Here is a 22656-nt window from a genome sequence, read left to right as displayed (position 1 = left end):
AACTGAATTCTTTTTCTTTGGAGTGATTTATTCAGGAATAAAACGTTTCTGTCACTGAGTTAACTCCAGGGGGCGCAGGATTCACAAGACCATACTGTGTACATGGTCTGATATTCAATATTAATGAAAAAACTCAGCACAAGCATGAAATGAAATAAAATAAAATAAAATAAAATAAAATAAAATAAAATACAATAAAATACAATAAAATAAAATAAAATAAAATAAAATAAAATAATCTGTATTTCTTGGCTCAAAACTTTTGAAAGATCTAACATCTCTACTCTTATGTTTAATTTTATTGATTTAAAAAACTTCAAATTCCTTTTTATATATATAAAAATAAAGACATTTTGAGACACATTAGCTCTTCTTCACTTTCTTTTATAATAAAAGGCACAGAGGTGAATGAGGTGGAAATCTTCCTGCTATATTAAGGTCTTACAGGAAATGGTATGTGCTGTGCACACAGTTTTTGGTTTCACTTTGCTAGATGAACAAGCACCTCCTAGCCATTTCAGAGAAAACGAAACTGATAACAAAGCTGCTTTGCTTTTAGTCTTTCTCTCGATCAGCCTCTGAGTGCAGTAAAATGGCAGAAGCCAGTATTTCAATAGATCAGGAGCATTTTAGTTGCTCAATCTGTCTGTATCTACTGAAGGAGCCAGTGACTACTCCATGTGGACACAGTTTCTGTATGGTGTGTATTAATGGGTTTTGGGATGAAGAAGACCAGAAGAAAGTCTACAGCTGTCCACAATGCAGAGAAGCATTTGCTCCAAGACCTGTCCTTCGCAAAAGCAATGTGCTGACTGAGATTATCGACATACTGCAGAAGACCGAACAGCAAACATCTTTTGCTCAATCTTTAAAAATCATTTCCCATGAAGCTCAGGATGTGGAGTGTGATTCCTGCATCGGTGTCAAAGAGAAAGCTGTGAAGTCTTGCCTGACATGCCTGGCTTCATACTGTGATACACATGTTCAGGCTCATCACGAATCTCCTGCTTTCAAGAAGCACATGCTTATCACAGCCCTGAGTAACCTCCAGGAGAAAACATGTGCTCAACATTGCAAGCTTCTTGAAGTTTTCTGCCGCACGGATCAGAGAGTGATCTGCTACCAGTGTTCGATGGACAAACACAAAGATCATGATACCGTCCCAGTTCAAGATGAGTGGATGGAAAAAAAGGTATGTGATTAAAATGTTATTTCTGTTTAATACAGGTATAAAAATGCCTATCTGTGTGTGATTGCAAACTGCTTTATAATTACAAAAAAAGTAGAGTAGAATAGTAGAGATTGATTAAAGTTTGGCCTTTGTACCCTTAATTAAAGGTGACTGAATAAGTTTTTCATTAACAGAAGTACTTTGGGGATCTACAACAAAAACATCAGAATAGACTTGAGAGCAGAGAGAAGACATTGCTGGAGCTAAAGGATGTGATAGAGGCTTACAAGGTAAGTATGACAAATTTCTCCTATTTACCATGCAGTAGTTATATCACATGAGCCCCAAACTCTCAAATTCTCATCGTGCTTAGAAAACAAATCAGAAGAGACTTGGTCTTACAGGCTGATTTCCTCAAAAGACTTTCATTACTGATTATTAGATTTTGTCCTAATAATAATAATCTCTTGTTTAAAATCTCCCAAAGATTTTGGTCATCTAAAGTAACGAAGTAACAGTAGCAAAAGTAAAAGCACAAAATATCAAAAGTAATGTGTTGTATTTTCACTCCACTTCTTCATTTTCATGTTCATTTAAACTGCTTGATTATGGAGCACAAAAACTATATTTAAGAAATGTCATACAAGCAAGAGTGTGGATATAACGAATATCGACATGGCTGTGAATCGGCCATTTTTGCTCCACGAATGAAAATAGATCCTGAAGAACCCACACTCACTGATAACCTGTTGGCTAGCTAGCTTACTCACAATGATTCGTACAATCCCGCTAAAGGTGAAACTGGCTTCCCTTCTTCCTTTTTCTTCATCTTCAACTGACAAGCTTTTATATTTTAAGTCAGAAGTTATATTCATGAAAAATTTAATGTTTGTCATGTCCACTGCCACTAACTTTTTTTTTTTTTTTTTTTTTTTTTTTAGTAAATTTATGCAAATCATACAGGCTTTTTAAAATTAGCGTTCATCACTTTCTAGGCAAACATTATAACTCAGTGGAAATATAAGGGTATTTGAGAGATGCATAACTACGACTACAGTACTATGCAGAAGTCTTAGGCACATGCAAAGAAATGCTGTAGAGCAAAGATACCTACAAAAATAATGACATTAAATGTTTCTACATTAAAAATACTATAAAGAGCAGTAAACAGTAATACAGTAAAACAGTAACACAGTCAATATTTGGTGTGACGATCCTTCGCTTTAAAAAAAAATAGTAGTCTCAGGTGCAGTGTGTGCAGTTTTATAAGGAAATGAGCTGTAAGTGTTACTGAGCATCTTGCAGAAGCAGTCACAGTTCTTCTGGAGACTTTGACTGTCACACTTGCTTCTTATTTCTGCAGCGAAACCCAGCAGCCTTCATTATGTTTTTTTGTCTGAAAAGTGTTTCTTATGCAATCTGCTGCTTTCTTTACTGACAGACAAACATTTTACTAACGTTGGGAATCTAAAATGTTTTTGTACTGAATCAATTATGTAGAAGCGATAAAATAAAAATCTATAACAAAGTTTGTACTAAAAAAAATAGGGTGACTTTTGCACAGTACTGTATAAAAACTTAATATTTCAATTTCACATAAGATAAGGTGTAGACTATTTTCACTAAGGGTACCTATCTATCCCATCTGGGCTTTGCCTTGGGATTAGCTTGAATGAACAAGTGTGACTTAATAAAAAAAAAATTAACTTAAAAAAAAGAAAAAAGTCAAGCTGTGAAAAAGAAGCAGTATTTCATTGTATTTTGAAATGAAAAAAAGTATTTTCATTCACACCAGACCTATCATTTCCTCTGCTTTCTGTAATGCTTTGTCTACTGAAACACGGAGATGCCTGAAAGGAACATAAAAGCAGAAAAACCCTGCCATGAAGAAACAATTTTTTGTAACAAACTTGATGTAGGCCAATTTGAACACTGACCTGTATGTCAGAGAAACACTTTGCAGATCCCAGCTCTGATACTGACTCACTAAAATTGCACGTTTGTGTGTATAAGAGAGAGAATGCGAGTCTTACGATGTCTAAGCTCTATGAGGCATCGCATTTGCAAAAGACCAAATTAGCCAAAAGTCTGTCAGTCATTTGCGCATGATGTGGACGTAGTATCACGGCTGAAAAAACTTTCCACCAGAGGCAGGCAGCAAATGTAAAAGTAAAGGGCAATCTAGCATAACATTTACATTTATGGCAGAAGCCCTTATCCAGAGCGACTTACCAAAGTGCTTTGAAGTCTATCAAAAATACATTCTGATACTGGCTCACTAGGTCACAAACTAGGAATACCATCTGTCCAAAAACTCTGTTGGAGGTAATAAACAAGCACTCAGACAATACTTTTGTTTTTTTTTTTTAACATTCACTTAGTACCTATAATGCAGCTGCATGCAGATTTTGAGCTAATTTTTTATGGCTAACAGATTGTATGTCATCATATGGCTTTGAAGCCTTTTCTGAATTAGCCAGCATTATTTGTACAAAAAGCTAATAAACTGTATTGCTTTTTTTTTTTTTTTTATACAATTTTGTTAGGGTTTGCACAGATTTGTCTTTTCCATCTTCAAGGCAATTAATCAGTTAATTGAAATAATCAGGCTCATCATCAGACATAACATACTAGATCAGCCCTGCAGAATATGAGGTAGAGTATCCTTATGAGGTTTATTTCATTTAGTTTGGCTCATGCAGTTGTTTCCAGCTAGTACAATCAAAAATGCTGAGGTACCACATCTGGCCGAGACTTGGGTGTTTGCAATTTAAGACATTTCCAAAGAAATTAGGATTTATACTGAATAAGGCCCAACATAAGCCCCAGACTACCCTAAGAAACCCCCCCTGTCTTTTGCTCCGTTTGCAGCGCTCTGCACAGGAAGCAGTGGAGGACAGTGACAAAGTCTTCGCTGAGCTGCTCCTCTCTATTGAGAAAAGACGATCTGAGGTGACTGAACTGATCAGAGCTCAGGAGAAAGCTGAACTGGCTCAAACTGCAGAAGTAATAAAGCAGCTGGAGCAGGAGATTGCTGACCTTAAGAGAAGACAAGCTGGGCTGGAAAAGTTGTCACAGACCACCGGATATGTCCATTTCCTCCAGGTAACATCAAAAGTCTTATTAAGACCACCATCAGTGCTTCACGGCACAAGTGCTATAATTCTCTGGAACTGTACTGCAGGAATGAACACCATTCTTCCAAAAGATATTCCCTCATTGAGTTTTAATGATTGTGGTAGAGAGCACAGTCTCTCTCACATGTGTTCAGTTGGGTTGAGATCTGATGACTGCAAAGGCCAAAGCTTATGATTTACATCATTTACATACTCATTAAACCATTCAGTGAGCCTCAGGCCCTGTGGATGGAATGTTGCATCATATCATAAAGGTGATCAGTCTGTATATATTATACTGATATATAAGATATACAGTATATATTATACTGTATTGATTTGTAGTGACCCTCCTTCCCTCTAAGGTGTATCCGACCCAGGTTCTTATATGGCCCATCAAATGATTTTAGAATCTGTGTTCTAAATTAAATTCATTTTATGGACTGGAATTGAATTGAATTGAATTGAAAAAAGATATGTCTATCTTTATCTCCTTATTGCAATAGGGGCAAAATAGAGCAATCAAGTTCCATGAACTCAGCTACTGACAAGATGTGTTAATGATTAATGTGCAAGCTAAACATTAAACGCTGTAACCATGCCTCTTTCTAAAGAAGTACACTACATGGCCAAAGGTTTGTGGACACCTGACCATCACATCCAAATGTGAGCCTTTCCAAAACTGTTGCCACAAAGGTGGAAGCATGACAATGCCCATGTACACAAATCAAGGTCCAGGAAGACATGATGTGGTAAGGTTGGAACTCGAATGCACTGACCTCAACCCCACTGAACACCTTTGGGATGAACTGGAACACTGACTGAACCCCAGACCTCCTCACCAACATCAGTGTCTGATCTCACTAATGTTCTTGTAGCTGAATGATCACAAATCCCCACAGAGATGCTCCAACATCTAGTGGAAAGCCTTCACAGAAGAGTGGAGCTTATTATAACAGCAAAGGGAGAATAAATCTGGAATGAGATGTTCAACAAGCACATATGAGTGTGATCATCAGGTGTCCACATACTTTTGGCCATATAGTGTAATTTATGAGTTTCACAGCAATGGGGATGAATACTTTTGCAATTACTTTTTACATTTTTATTTGTAAATATTTTTTGCAAATTTTTACTATTTTTTTCTATTTTTTTATTTTTTACTATTTTTAAGGAATTGCAGACTGTTCATCAGTTTTGTAGGTGATGTATGTACATGTTCAATACATTTCTGCATTCAGAATGCACCTTTCAGATAAATTGACTTGTTTGTATGTATGCCCTTAGGGCACAAATTTTTTTTTTTTTTTTTTTTTACTCAGAAATGAAGATGAGTGAGTGTGAAGCATTTGACACTATGGAAAAGCACTAACATATTAGAAGTGGTATAATTTGCTCTGAACACTTTGCTTAAATTTGAATCTTTCTCTTTCTCTCTGTATTAGAGATTTCAGTTCCTGAGTCCTGAACTGGAAACTGCTGACACTTTTAAGGTTGATTTCAATCGCCAGTGGTCATTTGAGAATTTTAAGAAATCTATAATCCAACTAAAAGAGGAAATAGAAGACTTCTGCAAGGAAAAGGTTGAGAAAGTTTCTGAAAATGGTGAGTATTTGAATATTGCAAGATCTTTTGGACACAAATAGACATTCTATATGACCAAATGTTTGTGGACACCTGACCAGCACAGCCACAAACTTGAAGGATATAACTGTCTAGAATGCCTTTGTATGCTGTAGCATTAAGATTTCACTGGAACTAAGGAGCCAAAGTCAAACCTGTTCCAGCATGACAATGCCCCTGTGCAGAAAGTGAGGTCCATAAAGATATGGTGTGTTAAGGTTGAAGTGGAAGAACTTGAGTGTCCTGCACAGAGCCCTGACTTGGACACCTTTGGGATGAACTTGAATCCCGACTGCACATCAGGCCTCCTCACTCGACATCACTAAAGCTCTTGTAACTGAATGATCACAAATCCCCACAACCATGCTCCAAAATCTAGTGGAAAGCCTTCCCAGAAGAGTGGAGGTTAACTCCATATTAAAGCCCATGGTTTTAGAATGGGATGTTCAAGTACATACTTTATGGTTGTAATGATCAGGGGTCCACATACTTTTGGCCATATAGCGTATATTTAATACACATGTATTGGCTAATATGTAAAAGAACTGATTTTAAACATTTCATATTTTGTACAATCCTTCTTCATGGGCCTGATACTTTTTTTTATTATTTCAGCAGTGACCTTTGACCAGATCATTATAATGCCTGAGCCAGAAACCAGGGAGGAATTCCTGAAATGTGAGTTTCATTTGTGTAATTGCCGATAAATTCATCAGAGATTGAAATTAAAATCTGGTTATATGTCGTATGAATTACAATAAGCTGTCAGTTTTGGGAATAATATAGCCTTCAAAATGTAGTGCTTTAAAATGCACCCTTAAACAGGCAGTGTGCACCATGAGATATGTTCTCTTTGGCAACCTGTAGGAGGCAAAATTTTCACCAAATACTGTTCTCATTTATCAAAGTTTGGTCTGTTTTGAGTATCAGGGTCACATGACTTGGTTCAAGTTACCTGAGATCATTTAGCCAGCCGGACAGAAACCATCATGGACGCCCAAGGTGCAGAAGATGCTGTGCATACGGTAAGTAATTATACATTAATCATATTGATTTTCAGTAAAATAATAATTTAAAACTCTTAATACCAATTATGAACATTGTCTTTACATGCTGATGAAAAAGAATAGTTCACTTGTTGTTAACAATATTATTTATCAAATTTTGAAGTGTATGTATCCCCTGAGATACGTTGCCAGATTAGGGGAAGAAAAAAGTTTCATCCACAATATTGAGACTATGTGTATTTTGAGTTTCTAAATGAAGCAGAGCACTACAGAGAGAATAAACGAATGCTACTAAATTCTTCCAGTCTTTTAGGATACATTTTTAAAATTTTTAATAAAAATATTTCCTGATCACTGGCCTGAGTCTACATTACATTGAAAAAAGAATATATGATTTTTTTTTAACTGTGTGTGTGTGTGTTAATTTCTGGAAATAAGTGCCTTTACGTTTTTCCAGACCTGTGCCAAAACCCTGTAAATGATGGAAATACTTTTAGTAAAAATCAACAACATTGTATCCTAAAAGACAGGAAGGATTCACTAGCATCATTCATGCTTTTTGCAGTGTTTCATAACAGCCTAAATTCTGAATTCTACTAGATCTAAGAAAAAATAGTTAATCCACAATACTGAGAATGTGTATTTTGCGTTTTAAAATGGAGCAGCGCCGGTCTTAGCACAGTTGGTGCCCTAGGCAAGCTGGTCTGCAAAAATGTAAAGGTACTTATTTCCAGATCTCTTCCAGAAATTAACACACACACACACACACACAAAAATAAATAAATAAATAAATAAATAAATAAATAAATATATATATATATATATATATATATATATATATATATACACACTGTAGTCTCAATATTGTGGATGAAACGTTTTTCTTCCCCTAATCTGGCAACGCATCTCAGGGGATACGTACACTTCAAAATTTGATAAATAATATTATGAACAATATGTGAACTATTTTTCTTCATTAGCATGTAAAGACAATGTTCATTATTGGTATTAAGAGCTGTATAGTATTGTTTTACTGAAAATAAATATGTTTAATGTATAATTACGCGTCCATCATGGTTTCTGTCCGGCTGGCTAAATGATCTCGGGTAACTTGAACCAAGTCTCATGACCCAGATATTCAAAACAGACCAAAATTTGATAAATGAGAACAGTATCTGGTGAAAACTTTTACTCTTGTCCCCTGCATGTGTTACGTGTTTGTTTGTGTCTATCTGTCTGTTTCTTTATTAAACCCATTCAGTGCAATTTACTTTGGCTGCTCCTACATTTTTAAAAATGCAAGGAAAATGCGCATTTATTGTTACTCTTGAGGGTCTTAGGATTGAGGATTGATAGTTGCGATTCACTAGAGTTGGATGGATTTTGTTGCATATTTTAATTGAAAAAAAAAATTGAATAAATATGTATGGCAGAAAAAAAGGTGAAAGACAGAAACTCAGAACTTTGGTTTATTTTCAACATTATTTAAAACATAAAAAAATATACAATGTACTGTACATAATTTTTTTAATGTGTTAATATCTGTGATATGTGTTACTTAAGGCCAACTGAGTTAAAAAGTCACATGAAATGATTTTTTACTTTTCATTTTCCACTGCCTGTTTAAGGGTTCTTAAACTATCTTTTAAAAAATTTCATGCTCATTAAACTTACAGTAAGTGTTATGTCATTCTCATTTTAATTTATTGTTCTTTATCATATTTCCAGATTCTTGTGAGCTATCTCTTGATCCCAACACAGCAAACTATAACCTTGAGCTGTCAAATGATGACACGCACGTGACATGTGACAATAAACCCCATAAATACCCTGATCACCCTGAGCGATTTACATTCTGGCAACAAGTGCTCTCTAAGCAGAGTGTGTCTCCGCGTAGTTACTGGGAGGCTGAGGTAGATGGTGAAAATGGAGTTTCCATTGCTGTGTCTTATAAAGATATCATCAGAAAAGGATCTGAAAAGGAGGGTCGTTTTGGACAAAATGCACAGTCATGGAGATTAGTTCGATATCCTAAAAAATACTGTTTCTGGCAAAATGATACAAAGACTGATATCTCTGGTCCAATATCCAAAAGAATTGGGGTCTATCTTGATCAAAAGGCAGGAACTCTGTCCTTCTACAGTGTTTCTAATAAAATGACCCTAATTCATAAAGTCACAACCACATTCACTCAGCCCCTGTATGCTGGGTTTGGGATAGGTACTGGCTCCTCTGCAAAGATTTGTCTTCAAGCCTCAGCAGCTATAACTGCTGCTGCTGCTGCTGAGAGTTTGGAGAAAAAATGAGTTGTGGTTTAATAAAAGATGCAATTAGAAAGTTTGGAAATATGATTTGTCCTTTTGAAGAGCTTAGCATTTGCTTATTGGTCATTGGTCTTAGAAACATGGAACTGGGTTCATATTATGCACCTCTATGAGTTAACTTCAAATACAAGTATTTTTCCAATCCAATTGTTTGTACATTTTCCAAATCCTTACTAAATTATGGGCAGTGCTGTCTCAGTGGTTATGCTTCTCTGCTACAAATGGGAATATTATTCCAATGCCACCATGCTCCCTCTTTCGACTGCTAAGCAAAGTACCTACCCCTGACCCATACCCTGTTCATACCCCTTGAGAGGCGCTGTACCATGGCTGTGTTCTGTCCCTTACTTCCTTCCAGGCAGTGATATGCAAAGAAAGCATGTGCTTATAGTGTACACATCTTCACATGTACAATGCTAATTAAGAACAGCCTTATTTGTTTCTTTCTTTTATTTCTTGGTATTCAGAGACTTTGGGTAGTCTTAGAGTAAATAGTTCTGCAAAATTTGTTTAGTGTTATTCAGAGAGTTTAGCTGTAACATCTAAATCAGCATGGAGTTTGCCAGATTCAGTTAGATAGAACTCATTGTAATCAAATTACAAGATGTGGTGACATAAATATTTGTTTCAACTTGATCTCTAATCTAATCTCTAATCACAAATGCAAAACAGTAATTGCTTATTAGGAGCTATGCTTGATAAATGCCACTTGGAATTATATGCTCTAATTATATTGTATTAAGTTATATGTTGTAATCATTAATTTGGCACAAATAAAAGTTAATTAGGAAACCATCATGTTTTCTTGATTACTTTTCAAGACCATTTCTTTACTTTCACAATATTATATAACCACTGCATTGTATGATTGTGAATTGTGTAACATTTAAGGGTTTTGTTTGTGTGTGTGTGTGTGTTTTGGTAGGAGCAATCCATTTAATCAACCTGTTATGCTAAGTAGGTGGTATTCGCAGTTAATATGACTGTAAGTTCAAAAATATCTTATAATATTTACACATGCTATGTAGACTGTATTCAATATTAATGCATTGTTGTGTAAATTAAATTTCTAGATGGCCTAGTCAGATTTTTTATCTGTAGGGATGTCAGGGGAGCAGTCACTCAATAATGTCTGTCTGTCTGGTTGTCTGTCTGTCTGGCTGGCTGGATGGATGGAAGGATAGATAGATAGATAGATAGATAGATGTCAATTACAATATGGTGTAGCATAAAAGCAAGAAAAAAATACAGTTTTCACTACATTTGATTAAATATAGTTCAGAAGGCAAAGATTAAAATAAACATAGGCCTATATGCTAGTAGTCTAATATATGGCAAATATACCGTATTTGATGATATGTTGATTTATTTCATGAGTACTCTTTGTTGTGATAAACAGGTTATCATGATTAGGACTTTACACATCTGGGTTTCCAAAACAGAATTTAGTGGGGAATGTTTTCTTGGCATGCACTGAGCCGGTTAATACCAGTTGTGCACTGTTTGAATGCCACAACCTATAGTATTGAGTATTGTCGCTATTGTAGCACAATCTATCTGAGTATACAGTCATGGGAAAAAGAAAGTATACCCTTCTTGAATTCTATGGTTTTATTTATCAGGGCCTAAATAACAGTTGTGTGGTCCTTACCAACCTCTATAAACAAACAAGTAACCTCAGGTGCCAAGAAAAAACACAACAGATTTCAATATGTAGTCATTTTTTCCCAAAAAGTAAACCAATATTCAGAAATCAGGTGGGAAAAAATAAGTACACCCTTCCTACTTCCACAATCATTAAGAGAGTAATTAGCAGGCAGGTGTTACTAATGAAAGATTAGTTAATTGTCAAGAAGTGTGACTACCTCTATAAAAGCAGAACTTTTAGCAGTTTGGTGTACTGGAACTCTCAGGTATGTGTCTAAATCATGCTAAGAAGAAAAGACATCAGCCATGACCTCAGAGAAGCAATTGTTGCTGTTCATCAATCTGGGAAGAGTTATAAGGCCATCTCCAAATAATTTGAAATTCAGCATTCTACAGTGAGAAGAATTCAAGACAGTTGCCAATCTTCCTAGGAGTGGGCATCCCAGCAAATTTAGTCCAAACTCAGACCGTTTAATGCTCAGAGATATAAAGAAAAACCCAAGAGCTACATCATGTGACCTACAGGCCTCTGTAAGCACATTAAATGTTTATGTTCATGAAAACACAATCAGAAAAAGACTGAACAAGTATGGCTTTCATGGAAGGGTGGCTAGGAAAAAGCTCCTTCTCTTGACTTAGGTTTAAAAAATTGCATCTGAACAAACCACAAAATTTCTGGAACAATATCCTTTGGACTCATGAGGCCAAGTTGGAGATGTTTTGTCATCATGCACAGCACCAGGTTTGAAAACCAAACACAGCATATCACTAAAAACACCTCATACCAAATGTAAATCATCAACAGTCATACAACAGGACAATGATGCCAAGCACACCAACAAATCAACATCTGAATAGCTAAAGAAGAAAAAAATAAAGGTGTTAGAATGGCCAAGTCAGAGTCCAGACCTCAGTCTCAAGTTATTTTTGCTAAAGGTGTTTTTTGTGGGTTTTTTTTTTTTTTTTTGTCACCTGAGGTTATTTGTCTGCCTGTAGAAGTTGGTGAGCACCATACAATTGTTTTTTTAAACCCTGATAAATAAAAACATATAATTGAATGAAAGTGTACTTTCTTTTTCCCATGAATGTATGTGCATGCCTTTATTGCCACAATTTACCGTCTTATAATAGCTACTTCCAGCATGATAATGCACCACGTCACAAAGCACACCTCATATCAGACTGGTTCCATGAACATGACAGTGAGTTCAGTGCACATCAATGGCCTCCGCAGTCACCAGGTCTGAATCCAAAAGACCAGATTAGCTGCATGAATATGCAGTGGACACATCTGCAGCAATTATGTAATACAATCATGTCAACATGGACCAGAATCTCAAAGGAATGTTTATGACAACTTGTGGAATCCATGACATGAAGTATTGAGGCTGTTCTGAGAGCAAAGGGAGACCCTACCCAGTATTAGTCTAGTGTTCCTAATAAAGTGGTTTCTGTGTGTGTGTGGGTGGGTGTAAATACTGTGTAAGAAGCCTAGCAGTAAAGGAAGTGGGGAAAAAACACAGTGAAGAGGAAACTTTCGTTTTTTTTTTTTGTTAAGCATATCTAGGATTTCAGATCGGCTTATATAATCTCTTCCCTCTGCTACAGTTTGGCACAGTTCAAGAGGACACAAAGTACACAAACCTTCGCATACAGGAGCAGACATACCACAGCAATGTTTTTATACAATTTAGTGGAATACCTTGATTTTAAGAGCTGGCTTATAGGATTTTTTCTTTTCCTGCTACTTCTTGATATCATCAGGAATAAAAATCCATCCAATTTTCCTCCAGGACCACGGCCCCTACCTTTTGTGGGAAACATTTTCACTGAGCTTAACTTCAAAACAATAGACAAGGTAGGCTAAAAAGACCATTTTGACATTTTCTTTGTTTGTTTGTTTGTTTGTTTTTAATCATTAGAAAGTCTTGAGTAGAACAACTATATTTTTATTTTCTTACCAATTATAGCCAGAAATGAAAGAACTTACATGTTTTGTAATACATGTATAGAAAATGTGTAAAATATATGAACGGTTCAAAATCTTTTAATTTTTTTTTTCCTTTTTATTATTTTTCACTGTACCACTACCTTTCACTCTTTTCTCCATTACTTGTATGTATTTAAACTAAGCTTGCTGAGAAGTACGGAGATGTTTTCAGCCTGCGCTGGGGCAGTGAGAAAACTGTGTTTATCTCTGGACATAAAATGGTGAAGGAGGCTCTCGTTACTCAGCTGGACAGCTTTGCAGACCGTCCTGTTGTCCCTCTCTTTCACAAAATCTTTAAGGGACTAGGCAAGTAAAATAATAATAATATATGGGGTGGGGCATGTACTTTTCTCAGTTAATAAATACTGTATTTTTTTCAGCATTATTACAAATGATTGTCTTTGATACCAAATTATCCTGATAATTTCCTTTAAAAAAAGAACAGTACTTTGATGACCTAATGGGTGTTTGATATATATATCATAAAGTTTGTACACTCCAAAAATGTCTGGGTTAAAAAAATACAATATGAGTTGTTTTGTTGTTTTTTTTTTAACCACGTGGCTGGGCAACTATTGAATATAACACACACTGGATTAATTTAGCCTAGCAAAATGGGTTGTTTATTTAACCCAACATGTCGTGTTGAAAAAAAATAAACCAGTATTTTGGGTCATATTTACCAGATTGTTAATGATATCTTATCTTCTTACTATATGTACTATACTACATGCTTAAAGTAATTCCTGTAAATATGATTTAATACATATGATGACGCTAACAGGTGAATAAACATGTCTAGCACACATGGAATAAATAAAACTGTTCAACACAAACAAAAGAAACCTTTACTGTAAATTAAGAGGAAAAAAACACCATCAATAACAATCATGCATTTAAACAGTATATATTTATATCTTTCAACATTAAAATATTAATCATCATTTTATTAACATGGGAGTTAACCAGCTTTAGAATTAATACAATCAATTATATAATAAACATATTTTTAAAACATTTCGAGTGCTATATTTACATTGAAAATACAAGAAGTGGAAACATTACAGCCCAAGGATTTAGCTCCTGTTGCCATTTATGTAATATAGCAGCTACAAAATAGTCGTTAATTCACCAGAGTCTCTTTTTCTCTCATGACATGCAGCTTGTCATGTTACCGAGAAACTGCAAAGTGCAAAATGGTCTGTCCTGAAGATTTCCTGTGGCAAAAAACCTTAAAATGGCATCAGATTTTTGCCAACAAATAGTGCCACAGGCAAGTCAATGAAGGCATGCTAAAAAGAGAACTGAGACCAGGTCCTGCAGTAGTGGAGGAGAGGGGTAGGAGAGGAAGTGAAGGAGGACAGGAAGGGTTGACACATCTGCACTGTCTACAGTGTGCCTGAGAATGAAGCAGTCACTAACCTAGCTGCAGGGTTACACAACCCAGTAAAATGACCCAATAAGTTCAACCCAGTGTTTAGGTGGAAAAAATAACCCAGCATTTTTAGTGTACAAAATATGACTGTTCATCAACTATAATAAAGAAAATAAATAGCATTCAAGCATTTCTAATACTCAAGATCGGTACTGTATGAAATATTTTACATGCATCACATCTAATCTTTTTTTAATATAAATATAATCTAATTGGATACGCTGAGGCTTGCTGTGCCATGCTCTGAAGGTGTAGCTCTCAGTAATGGGTACCTGTGGAAAAACCAGAGGAAGTTTATCGTCACACACCTACGCCACTTTGGTGAAGGGAGGAAGGCCTTAGAGCTGAGTATCCAGCAGGAGAGCATCTTTCTGTGTGAAGCTTTCAAAGCAGAAAAGGGTAAGTGGCCACTCCGAAAGTTATTATTCAGGAGATTCTTGGGGAGGTTTCTTGGCTAAAACAGGTTTCCTCATTAACTAAGAAATATAAAGTACCTCAGTTCAGGACCTTTTGTTACAAAATGTTGTTGATGTTTAGAAGAGATTTTAAATAGACATACAGTACACAACAAAATTATGTATGTAATGTACAAGTCATATTTTTGTGCCCATTTAGGTCCTTTTGATCCTCAGTTTTTCCTGAACAACGCAGTCTCAAACATCATCTCTGCACTAGTTTTCGGCCATCGCTTTGAATACCACGATGAGAATTTCCTGAACATCTTGCGTTTGGATGCTGAAGCTGTCTTTCTGGCAGGTTCTACCCAAGCTCAGGTCAGTAGACAGAAATTCTGCTCTTAGAGCAAATCAAACAATTTTTATTCACAGTTTGATGATTTTCTGGATTATATTATTAAGGAATATCACATTTGGAATTCTTGTTTGTGACCAACTTATTGTGTGATGTTTCATTATGTGAGATATTTACAAATAGATTCACCACTGTTTTATTTTTGTGTCCTCTGTGGCATCTGGTAGTTGTATAATGCCTTCCCTCGGCTCTTTGATTACCTTCCTGGCCCTCATCGGAAGATTTTTGCCAACTACGCAAAAATATTAGCGTTCTTAGAAGAAGAAATAAGAAAACACAAGGAGAACTGGGATCCCTCAAATCCTCGGGACTACATCGACAGTTTCCTTCTAGAAATGGAGAAGGTTTGTTTAAGATGTTAGCAAATCATCTCTGGAATAGTCTGTGGGCCTGAATTGCAAAAAAAAACAAAAAAAGGTGAGGAACCAGTCATGCACAAAGTTTAACACTTCTCTTTTGGAATAATTTAGAAAAAGAGTGATCCTAATGCTGGATTTAACGTCGAGACATTACTGATCGCAATGCTGGACTTGTTTGAAGCAGGGACAGAAAGCACAGCCACTACAATGCGCTGGGGTTTTCTCTTCATGATGAAGTACCCTGAGATACAGAGTGAGCACATGCATTTACCAATTCATAAACATCATAAGTCAGTACTTACAGATGAACATGGAGAAAGAGTCTGTTGAGTCTGAAAACTAGATACAGTCCTACATTCAATTTGCTGCACAGCTATGTTTTAAATTAGGACTATTGTCTTATTTTTCCAGAAAAGGTGCAGGCAGAGATAGACAAAGTGATTGGACAGTCACGCCAGGCCAGCATGGCCGACAAACCCAACATGCCCTACACTGAAGCTGTTATTCATGAGATTCAAAGGGTGGGCAACATTGTGCCTCTGGGTTTCCCCAAGATGGCCTGTAAAGATACTGTCCTGGGTGGATTCTTCATACCAAAGGTTTGACCTTAATCACCAAATAAAATCATAATTATGTATACACAAATACAATTTAACAAGTGATGTTTTTTCCTCTCACGTCATTAGGGTACAGCTGTGACTACAAATCTGTCATCTGTGCTTAATGACAAGAACGAGTGGGAAACACCAGACACGTTTAACCCAGGACACTTTCTGGATGATCAAGGCCAGTTCCTGAAGAAAGATGCTTTCCTGCCCTTTTCAGCAGGTAAAGCAAATGTGCAATGCTGTATAGATGTCTGACAAATGGATAATACAAACAAAGAATAACAGTTAATAGTGATATTTAAAACACAAGACGTCTCATTTATCCGTTATGCAGGTAGGAGAGTATGTCTGGGGGAGCAGCTGGCTCGTATGGAGCTCTTCCTGTTCTTCACCTCTCTGTTCCAGTGCTTTACATTCTCCCCTTGTCCTGGAGAAGAGCTGAGCTTGGAGGGCCAGATGGGCTTCACGTATTCACCCAGACCCTACCGCATGTGTGTGACACCACGCTAAGAGCCCATACACACATATATACGTTTTAAGCTAGCTGTTGTGAGAAACTTTATCTTGCCCCTATGATCTCTCCCAACAGCTAACTTCTTTTTTAAGTAGGAATGAACAAGCATGATTAATTTTATTTTGGTTTCTAGCAGCATTATAGTACAGAATAACTACAATGCACAACATATTGTTTGACATGATTCGGTTTTAGCCACCCTATAATTCTCCCTTTACTGTGAGGGGAAATATTTACGTTTTTGTTATACAATATACTTGTATCTACTTCATATTTACACACATAATGGCTTTTGACTTTGTACTTATATGAAAATATGTATTCATAAGCATACACAAAGATATAAACAAAGTTTGTTGCAAAGCCATATTTGGCAATTACAGCTTTGAGACATTTATAGTAAGAAGTAATCAGCTTTTTGCAGCATTGTGGTTTAATTTTGGCCATTCCACAAATTGTCTTCAAACTTTCAGGTTACAAGGGTCCCACTGATGGACTCACAATTTCAAAATCCTTCTTAAATAAAGTCAGGAGATTGTCTAGGCCATGCAAGCACCTTCTTCTTCTTTTTAGAAACCAGTTGAGTTAATTTGGCTGTATGTTTGGGGTTGTTGTCTTGTTGAAATGTCCATCTTCTCCCCAGATTCAGTTTCTTGGATGATGAGATTAAATTTTCCTCTAATATCTCCTGGTGTGTCGCTCCATTCATTTTTACTCTGATGACATGTAATGCTTCAGTACCGTTTGCAGTGCCCCATATCATGCAATACCCAATATCATGATGCTCCCACCTCTGCACTTCACCCTGGGGGGGAAACACTATATAAAACAAAATAAAATGAAATAAAATGAAATAAAAGAATTTTTATTTAATTTTTTTTTTAAATCTTCTTCTTCTGCCTAGGGCAGCCCCATAGAAATGTCTGGAAAAAAGTTGTGAAATTTGGCACACTGACTGGGGAGGGTCTAAGGAACATTCTGACGAAATTTGAGCCAAGTGTTGCCAACTCTCTAGCGCCACCATCGGGTCAAATTTGGGCCTAATTTGGACAATTGCCACAATTTACCGTCTTATAATAGCTACTTCCAGCATGATGTATAGATGTCTGACAAATGGATAATACAAACAAAGAATAACAGTTAGTCGTGATATTTAAAACACAAGACGTCTCATTTATCCGTTATGCAGGTAGGAGAGTATGTCTGGGGGAGCAGCTGGCTCGTATGGAGCTCTTCCTGTTCTTCACCTCTCTGTTCCAGTGCTTTACATTCTCCCCTTGTCCTGGAGAAGAGCTGAGCTTGGAGGGCCAGATGGGCTTCACGTATTCACCCAGACCCTACCGCATGTGTGTGACACCACGCTAAGAGCCCATACACAGATACATACGTTTTAAGCTAGCTGTTGTGAGAAACTTTATCTTGCCCCTATGATCTGTCCCAACAGCTGGAAAAAAGTTGTGAAATTTGGCACACTGACTGGGGAGGGTCTAAGGAACATTTTGACGAAATTTGGGCCAAGTGTTGCCAACTCTCTAGCGCCACCATCGGGTCAAATTTGGGCCTAATTTGGACAATTGCCACAATTTACCGTCTTATAATAGCTACTTCCAGCATGATAATGCACCACGTCACAAAGCACACCTCATATCAGACTGGTTCCATGAACATGACAGTGAGTTCAGTGCACATCAATGGCCTCCGCAGTCACCAGGTCTGAATCCAAAAGACCAGATTGGCTGCATGAATGTGCAGTGGACACATCTGCAGCAATTATGTAATACAATCATGTCAACATGGACCAGAATCTCAAAGGAATGTTTATGACAACTTGTGGAATCCATGACATGAAGTATTGAGGCTGTTCTGAGAGCAAAGGGAGACCCTACCCAGTATTAGTCTAGTGTTCCTAATAAAGTGGTTTCTGTGTGTGTGTGTGTGGGTGTAAATACTGTGTAAGAAGCCTAGCAGTAAAGGAAGTGGGGAAAAAACACAGTGAAGAGGAAACTTTTGTTTTTTTTTTTTGTTAAGCATATCTAGGATTTCAGATCGGCTTATATAATCTCTTCCCTCTGCTACAGTTTGGCACAGTTCAAGAGGACACAAAGTACACAAACCTTCGCATACAGGAGCAGACATACCACAGCAATGTTTTTATACAATTTAGTGGAATACCTTGATTTTAAGAGCTGGCTTATAGGATTTTTTCTTTTCCTGCTACTTCTTGATATCATCAGGAATAAAAATCCATCCAATTTTCCTCCAGGACCACGGCCCCTACCTTTTGTGGGAAACATTTTCACTGAGCTTAACTTCAAAACAATAGACAAGGTAGGCTAAAAAGACCATTTTGACATTTTCTTTGTTTGTTTGTTTGTTTGTTTTTAATCATTAGAAAGTCTTGAGTAGAACAACTATATTTTTATTTTCTTACCAATTATAGCCAGAAATGAAAGAACTTACATGTTTTGTAATACATGTATAGAAAATGTGTAAAATATATGAACGGTTCAAAATCTTTTAATTTTTTTTTTCCTTTTTATTATTTTTCACTGTACCACTACCTTTCACTCTTTTCTCCATTACTTGTATGTATTTAAACTAAGCTTGCTGAGAAGTACGGAGATGTTTTCAGCCTGCGCTGGGGCAGTGAGAAAACTGTGTTTATCTCTGGACATAAAATGGTGAAGGAGGCTCTCGTTACTCAGCTGGACAGCTTTGCAGACCGTCCTGTTGTCCCTCTCTTTCACAAAATCTTTAAGGGACTAGGCAAGTAAAATAATAATAATATATGGGGTGGGGCATGTACTTTTCTCAGTTAATAAATACTGTATTTTTTTCAGCATTATTACAAATGATTGTCTTTGATACCAAATTATCCTGATAATTTCCTTTAAAAAAAGAACAGTACTTTGATGACCTAATGGGTGTTTGATATATATATCATAAAGTTTGTACACTCCAAAAATGTCTGGGTTAAAAAAATACAATATGAGTTGTTTTGTTGTTTTTTTTTTTAACCATGTGGCTGGGCAACTATTGAATATAACACACACTGGATTAATTTAGCCTAGCAAAATGGGTTGTTTATTTAACCCAACATGTCATGTTGAAAAACCCAAGAGCTATAATAAAGAAACTAAATAGCATTCAAGCATTTCTAATACTCAAGATTGGTACTGTATGAAATATTTTACATGCATTACATCTAATCTTTTTTTAATATAAATATAATCTAACTGAGGCTTGCTGTGCCATGCTCTGAAGGTGTAGCTCTCAGTAATGGGTACCTGTGGAAAAACCAGAGGAAGTTTATCGTCACACACCTACGCCACTTTGGTGAAGGGAGGAAGGCCTTAGAGCTGAGTATCCAGCAGGAGAGCATCTTTCTGTGTGAAGCTTTCAAAGCAGAAAAGGGTAAGTGGCCACTCCGAAAGTTATTATTCAGGAGATTCTTGGGGAGGTTTCTTGGCTAAAGCAGGTTTCCTCATTAACTAAGAAATATAAAGTACTTCGGTTCAGGACTTTTTGTTACAAAATGTTGTTGATGTTTAGAAGAGATTTTAAATAGACATACAGTACACAACAAAATTATGTATGTAATGTACAAGTCATATTTTTGTGCCCATTTAGGTCCTTTTGATCCTCAGTTTTTCCTGAACAACGCAGTCTCAAACATCATCTCTGCACTAGTTTTCGGCCATCGCTTTGAATACCACGATGAGAATTTCCTGAACATCTTGCGTTTGGATGCTGAAGCTATCCTTCTGGGAGGTTCTACCCAAGCTCAGGTCAGTAGACAGAAATTCTGCTCTTAGAGCAAATCAAACAATTTTTATTCACAGTTTGATGATTTTCTGGATTATATTATTAAGGAATATCACATTTGGAATTCTTGTTTGTGACCAACTTATTGTGTGATGTTTCATTATGTGAGATATTTACAAATAGATTCACCACTGTTTTATTTTTGTGTCCTCTGTGGCATCTGGTAGTTGTATAATGCCTTCCCTCGCCTCTTTGATTACCTTCCTGGCCCTCATCGGAAGATTTTTGCCAACTACGCAAAAATATTAGCGTTCTTAGAAGAAGAAATAAGAAAACACAAGGAGAACTGGGATCCCTCAAATCCTCGGGACTACATCGACAGTTTCCTTCTAGAAATGGAGAAGGTTTGTTTAAGATGTTAGCAAATCATCTCTGGAATAGTCTGTGGGCCTGAATTGCAAAAAAAAACAAAAAAAGGTGAGGAACCAGTCATGCACAAAGTTTAACACTTCTCTTTTGGAATAATTTAGAAAAAGAGTGATCCTAATGCTGGATTTAACGTCGAGACATTACTGATCGCAATGCTGGACTTGTTTGAAGCAGGGACAGAAAGCACAGCCACTACAATGCGCTGGGGTTTTCTCTTCATGATGAAGTACCCTGAGATACAGAGTGAGCACATGCATTTACCAATTCATAAACATCATAAGTCAGTACTTACAGATGAACATGGAGAAAGAGTCTGTTGAGTCTGAAAACTAGATACAGTCCTACATTCAATTTGCTGCACAGCTATGTTTTAAATTAGGACTATTGTCTTATTTTTCCAGAAAAGGTGCAGGCAGAGATAGACAAAGTGATTGGACAGTCACGCCAGGCCAGCATGGCCGACAAACCCAACATGCCCTACACTGAAGCTGTTATTCATGAGATTCAAAGGGTGGGCAACATTGTGCCTCTGGGTTTCCCCAAGATGGCCTGTAAAGATACTGTCCTGGGTGGATTCTTCATACCAAAGGTTTGACCTTAATCACCAAATAAAATCATAATTATGTATACACAAATACAATTTAACAAGTGATGTTTTTTCCTCTCACGTCATTAGGGTACAGCTGTGACTACAAATCTGTCATCTGTGCTTAATGACAAGAACGAGTGGGAAACACCAGACACGTTTAACCCAGGACACTTTCTGGATGATCAAGGCCAGTTCCTGAAGAAAGATGCTTTCCTGCCCTTTTCAGCAGGTAAAGCAAATGTGCAATGCTGTATAGATGTCTGACAAATGGATAATACAAACAAAGAATAACAGTTAATAGTGATATTTAAAACACAAGACGTCTCATTTATCCGTTATGCAGGTAGGAGAGTATGTCTGGGGGAGCAGCTGGCTCGTATGGAGCTCTTCCTGTTCTTCACCTCTCTGTTCCAGTGCTTTACATTCTCCCCTTGTCCTGGAGAAGAGCTGAGCTTGGAGGGCCAGATGGGCTTCACGTATTCACCCAGACCCTACCGCATGTGTGTGACACCACGCTAAGAGCCCATACACACATATATACGTTTTAAGCTAGCTGTTGTGAGAAACTTTATCTTGACCCCTATGATCTCTCCCAACAGCTAACTTCTTTTTTAAGTAGGAATGAACAAGCATGATTAATTTTATTTTTATTTTCTAGCAGCATTATAGTACAGAATAACTACAATGCACAACATATTGTTTGACATGATTCGGTTTTAGCCACCCTATAATTCTCCCTTTACTGTGAGTGGAAGTATTTACGTTTTTGTTATACAATATACTTGTATCTACTTCATATTTACACACATAATGGCTTTTGACTTTGTACTTATATGAAAATATGTATTCATAAGCATACACAAAGATATAAACAAAGTTTGTTGCAAAGCCATATTTGGCAATTACAGCTTTGAGACATTTATAGTAAGAAGTAATCAGCTTTTTGCAGCATTGTGGTTTAATTTTGGCCATTCCACAAATTGTCTTCAAACCTTCAGGTTACAAGGGTCCCACTGATGGACTCACAATTTCAAAATCCTTCTTAAATAAAGTCAGGAGATTGTCTAGGCCATGCAAGCACCTTCTTCTTCTTCTTTTTAGAAACCAGTTGAGTTGATTTGGCTGTATGTTTGGGGTTGTTGTCTTGTTGAAATGTCCATCTTCTCCCCAGATTCAGTTTCTTGGATGATGAGATTAAATTTTCCTCTAATATCTCCTGGTGTGTCGCTCCATTCATTTTTACTCTGATGACATGTAATGCTTCAGTAC

General features: G+C 36.7%; 3 protein-coding genes across 4 annotated transcripts; all 3 read left to right on the top strand.

Moving 5' to 3' along the window:
* The first annotated feature begins 467 nt into the window (after positions 1-467).
* Positions 468-10036, top strand: LOC113545161 (tripartite motif-containing protein 16-like). Of its 2 annotated transcripts, none has more exons than XM_026944344.3 (6): positions 468-1192; positions 1366-1461; positions 4043-4276; positions 5733-5892; positions 6529-6588; positions 8646-10036. In XM_026944344.3, the coding sequence occupies exons 1-6, from the start codon at positions 593-595 to the stop codon at positions 9221-9223; spliced, it is 1728 nt and encodes a 575-aa protein (XP_026800145.1). In that variant the 5' UTR covers positions 468-592; the 3' UTR covers positions 9224-10036. The 2 variants fall into 2 exon arrangements, with proteins under 2 accessions (XP_026800145.1, XP_026800144.1); XM_026944343.3 differs by having other exon boundaries at positions 470-1192; positions 6526-6588.
* Positions 10037-12478: 2442 nt separating this feature from the next.
* On the top strand, positions 12479-17290 carry LOC117599729 (cytochrome P450 2J2-like). The gene is made up of 9 exons (XM_034313654.2): positions 12479-12746; positions 13022-13184; positions 14563-14712; positions 14929-15086; positions 15291-15467; positions 15594-15735; positions 15894-16081; positions 16169-16310; positions 16425-17290. The coding sequence occupies exons 1-9, from the start codon at positions 12564-12566 to the stop codon at positions 16598-16600; spliced, it is 1479 nt and encodes a 492-aa protein (XP_034169545.2). The 5' UTR covers positions 12479-12563; the 3' UTR covers positions 16601-17290.
* A 497-nt stretch (positions 17291-17787) lies between these two features.
* LOC117599730 (cytochrome P450 2J2-like) lies at positions 17788-22601 on the top strand. The gene is made up of 10 exons (XM_053242311.1): positions 17788-17950; positions 18683-18932; positions 19208-19370; positions 19869-20018; positions 20235-20392; positions 20597-20773; positions 20900-21041; positions 21200-21387; positions 21475-21616; positions 21731-22601. Exons 1-10 carry the CDS (start codon positions 17829-17831, stop codon positions 21904-21906), a joined length of 1668 nt encoding a protein of 555 aa, XP_053098286.1. The 5' UTR covers positions 17788-17828; the 3' UTR covers positions 21907-22601.
* The last annotated feature ends 55 nt before the right edge of the window (positions 22602-22656 follow it).

Source organism: Pangasianodon hypophthalmus, chromosome 19 (assembly GCF_027358585.1).
Source record: "Pangasianodon hypophthalmus isolate fPanHyp1 chromosome 19, fPanHyp1.pri, whole genome shotgun sequence".
In the NCBI taxonomy this organism is placed as follows: Eukaryota; Metazoa; Chordata; class Actinopteri; order Siluriformes; family Pangasiidae; genus Pangasianodon; species Pangasianodon hypophthalmus.
This window is presented reverse-complemented; position numbering and strand designations above follow the sequence as displayed.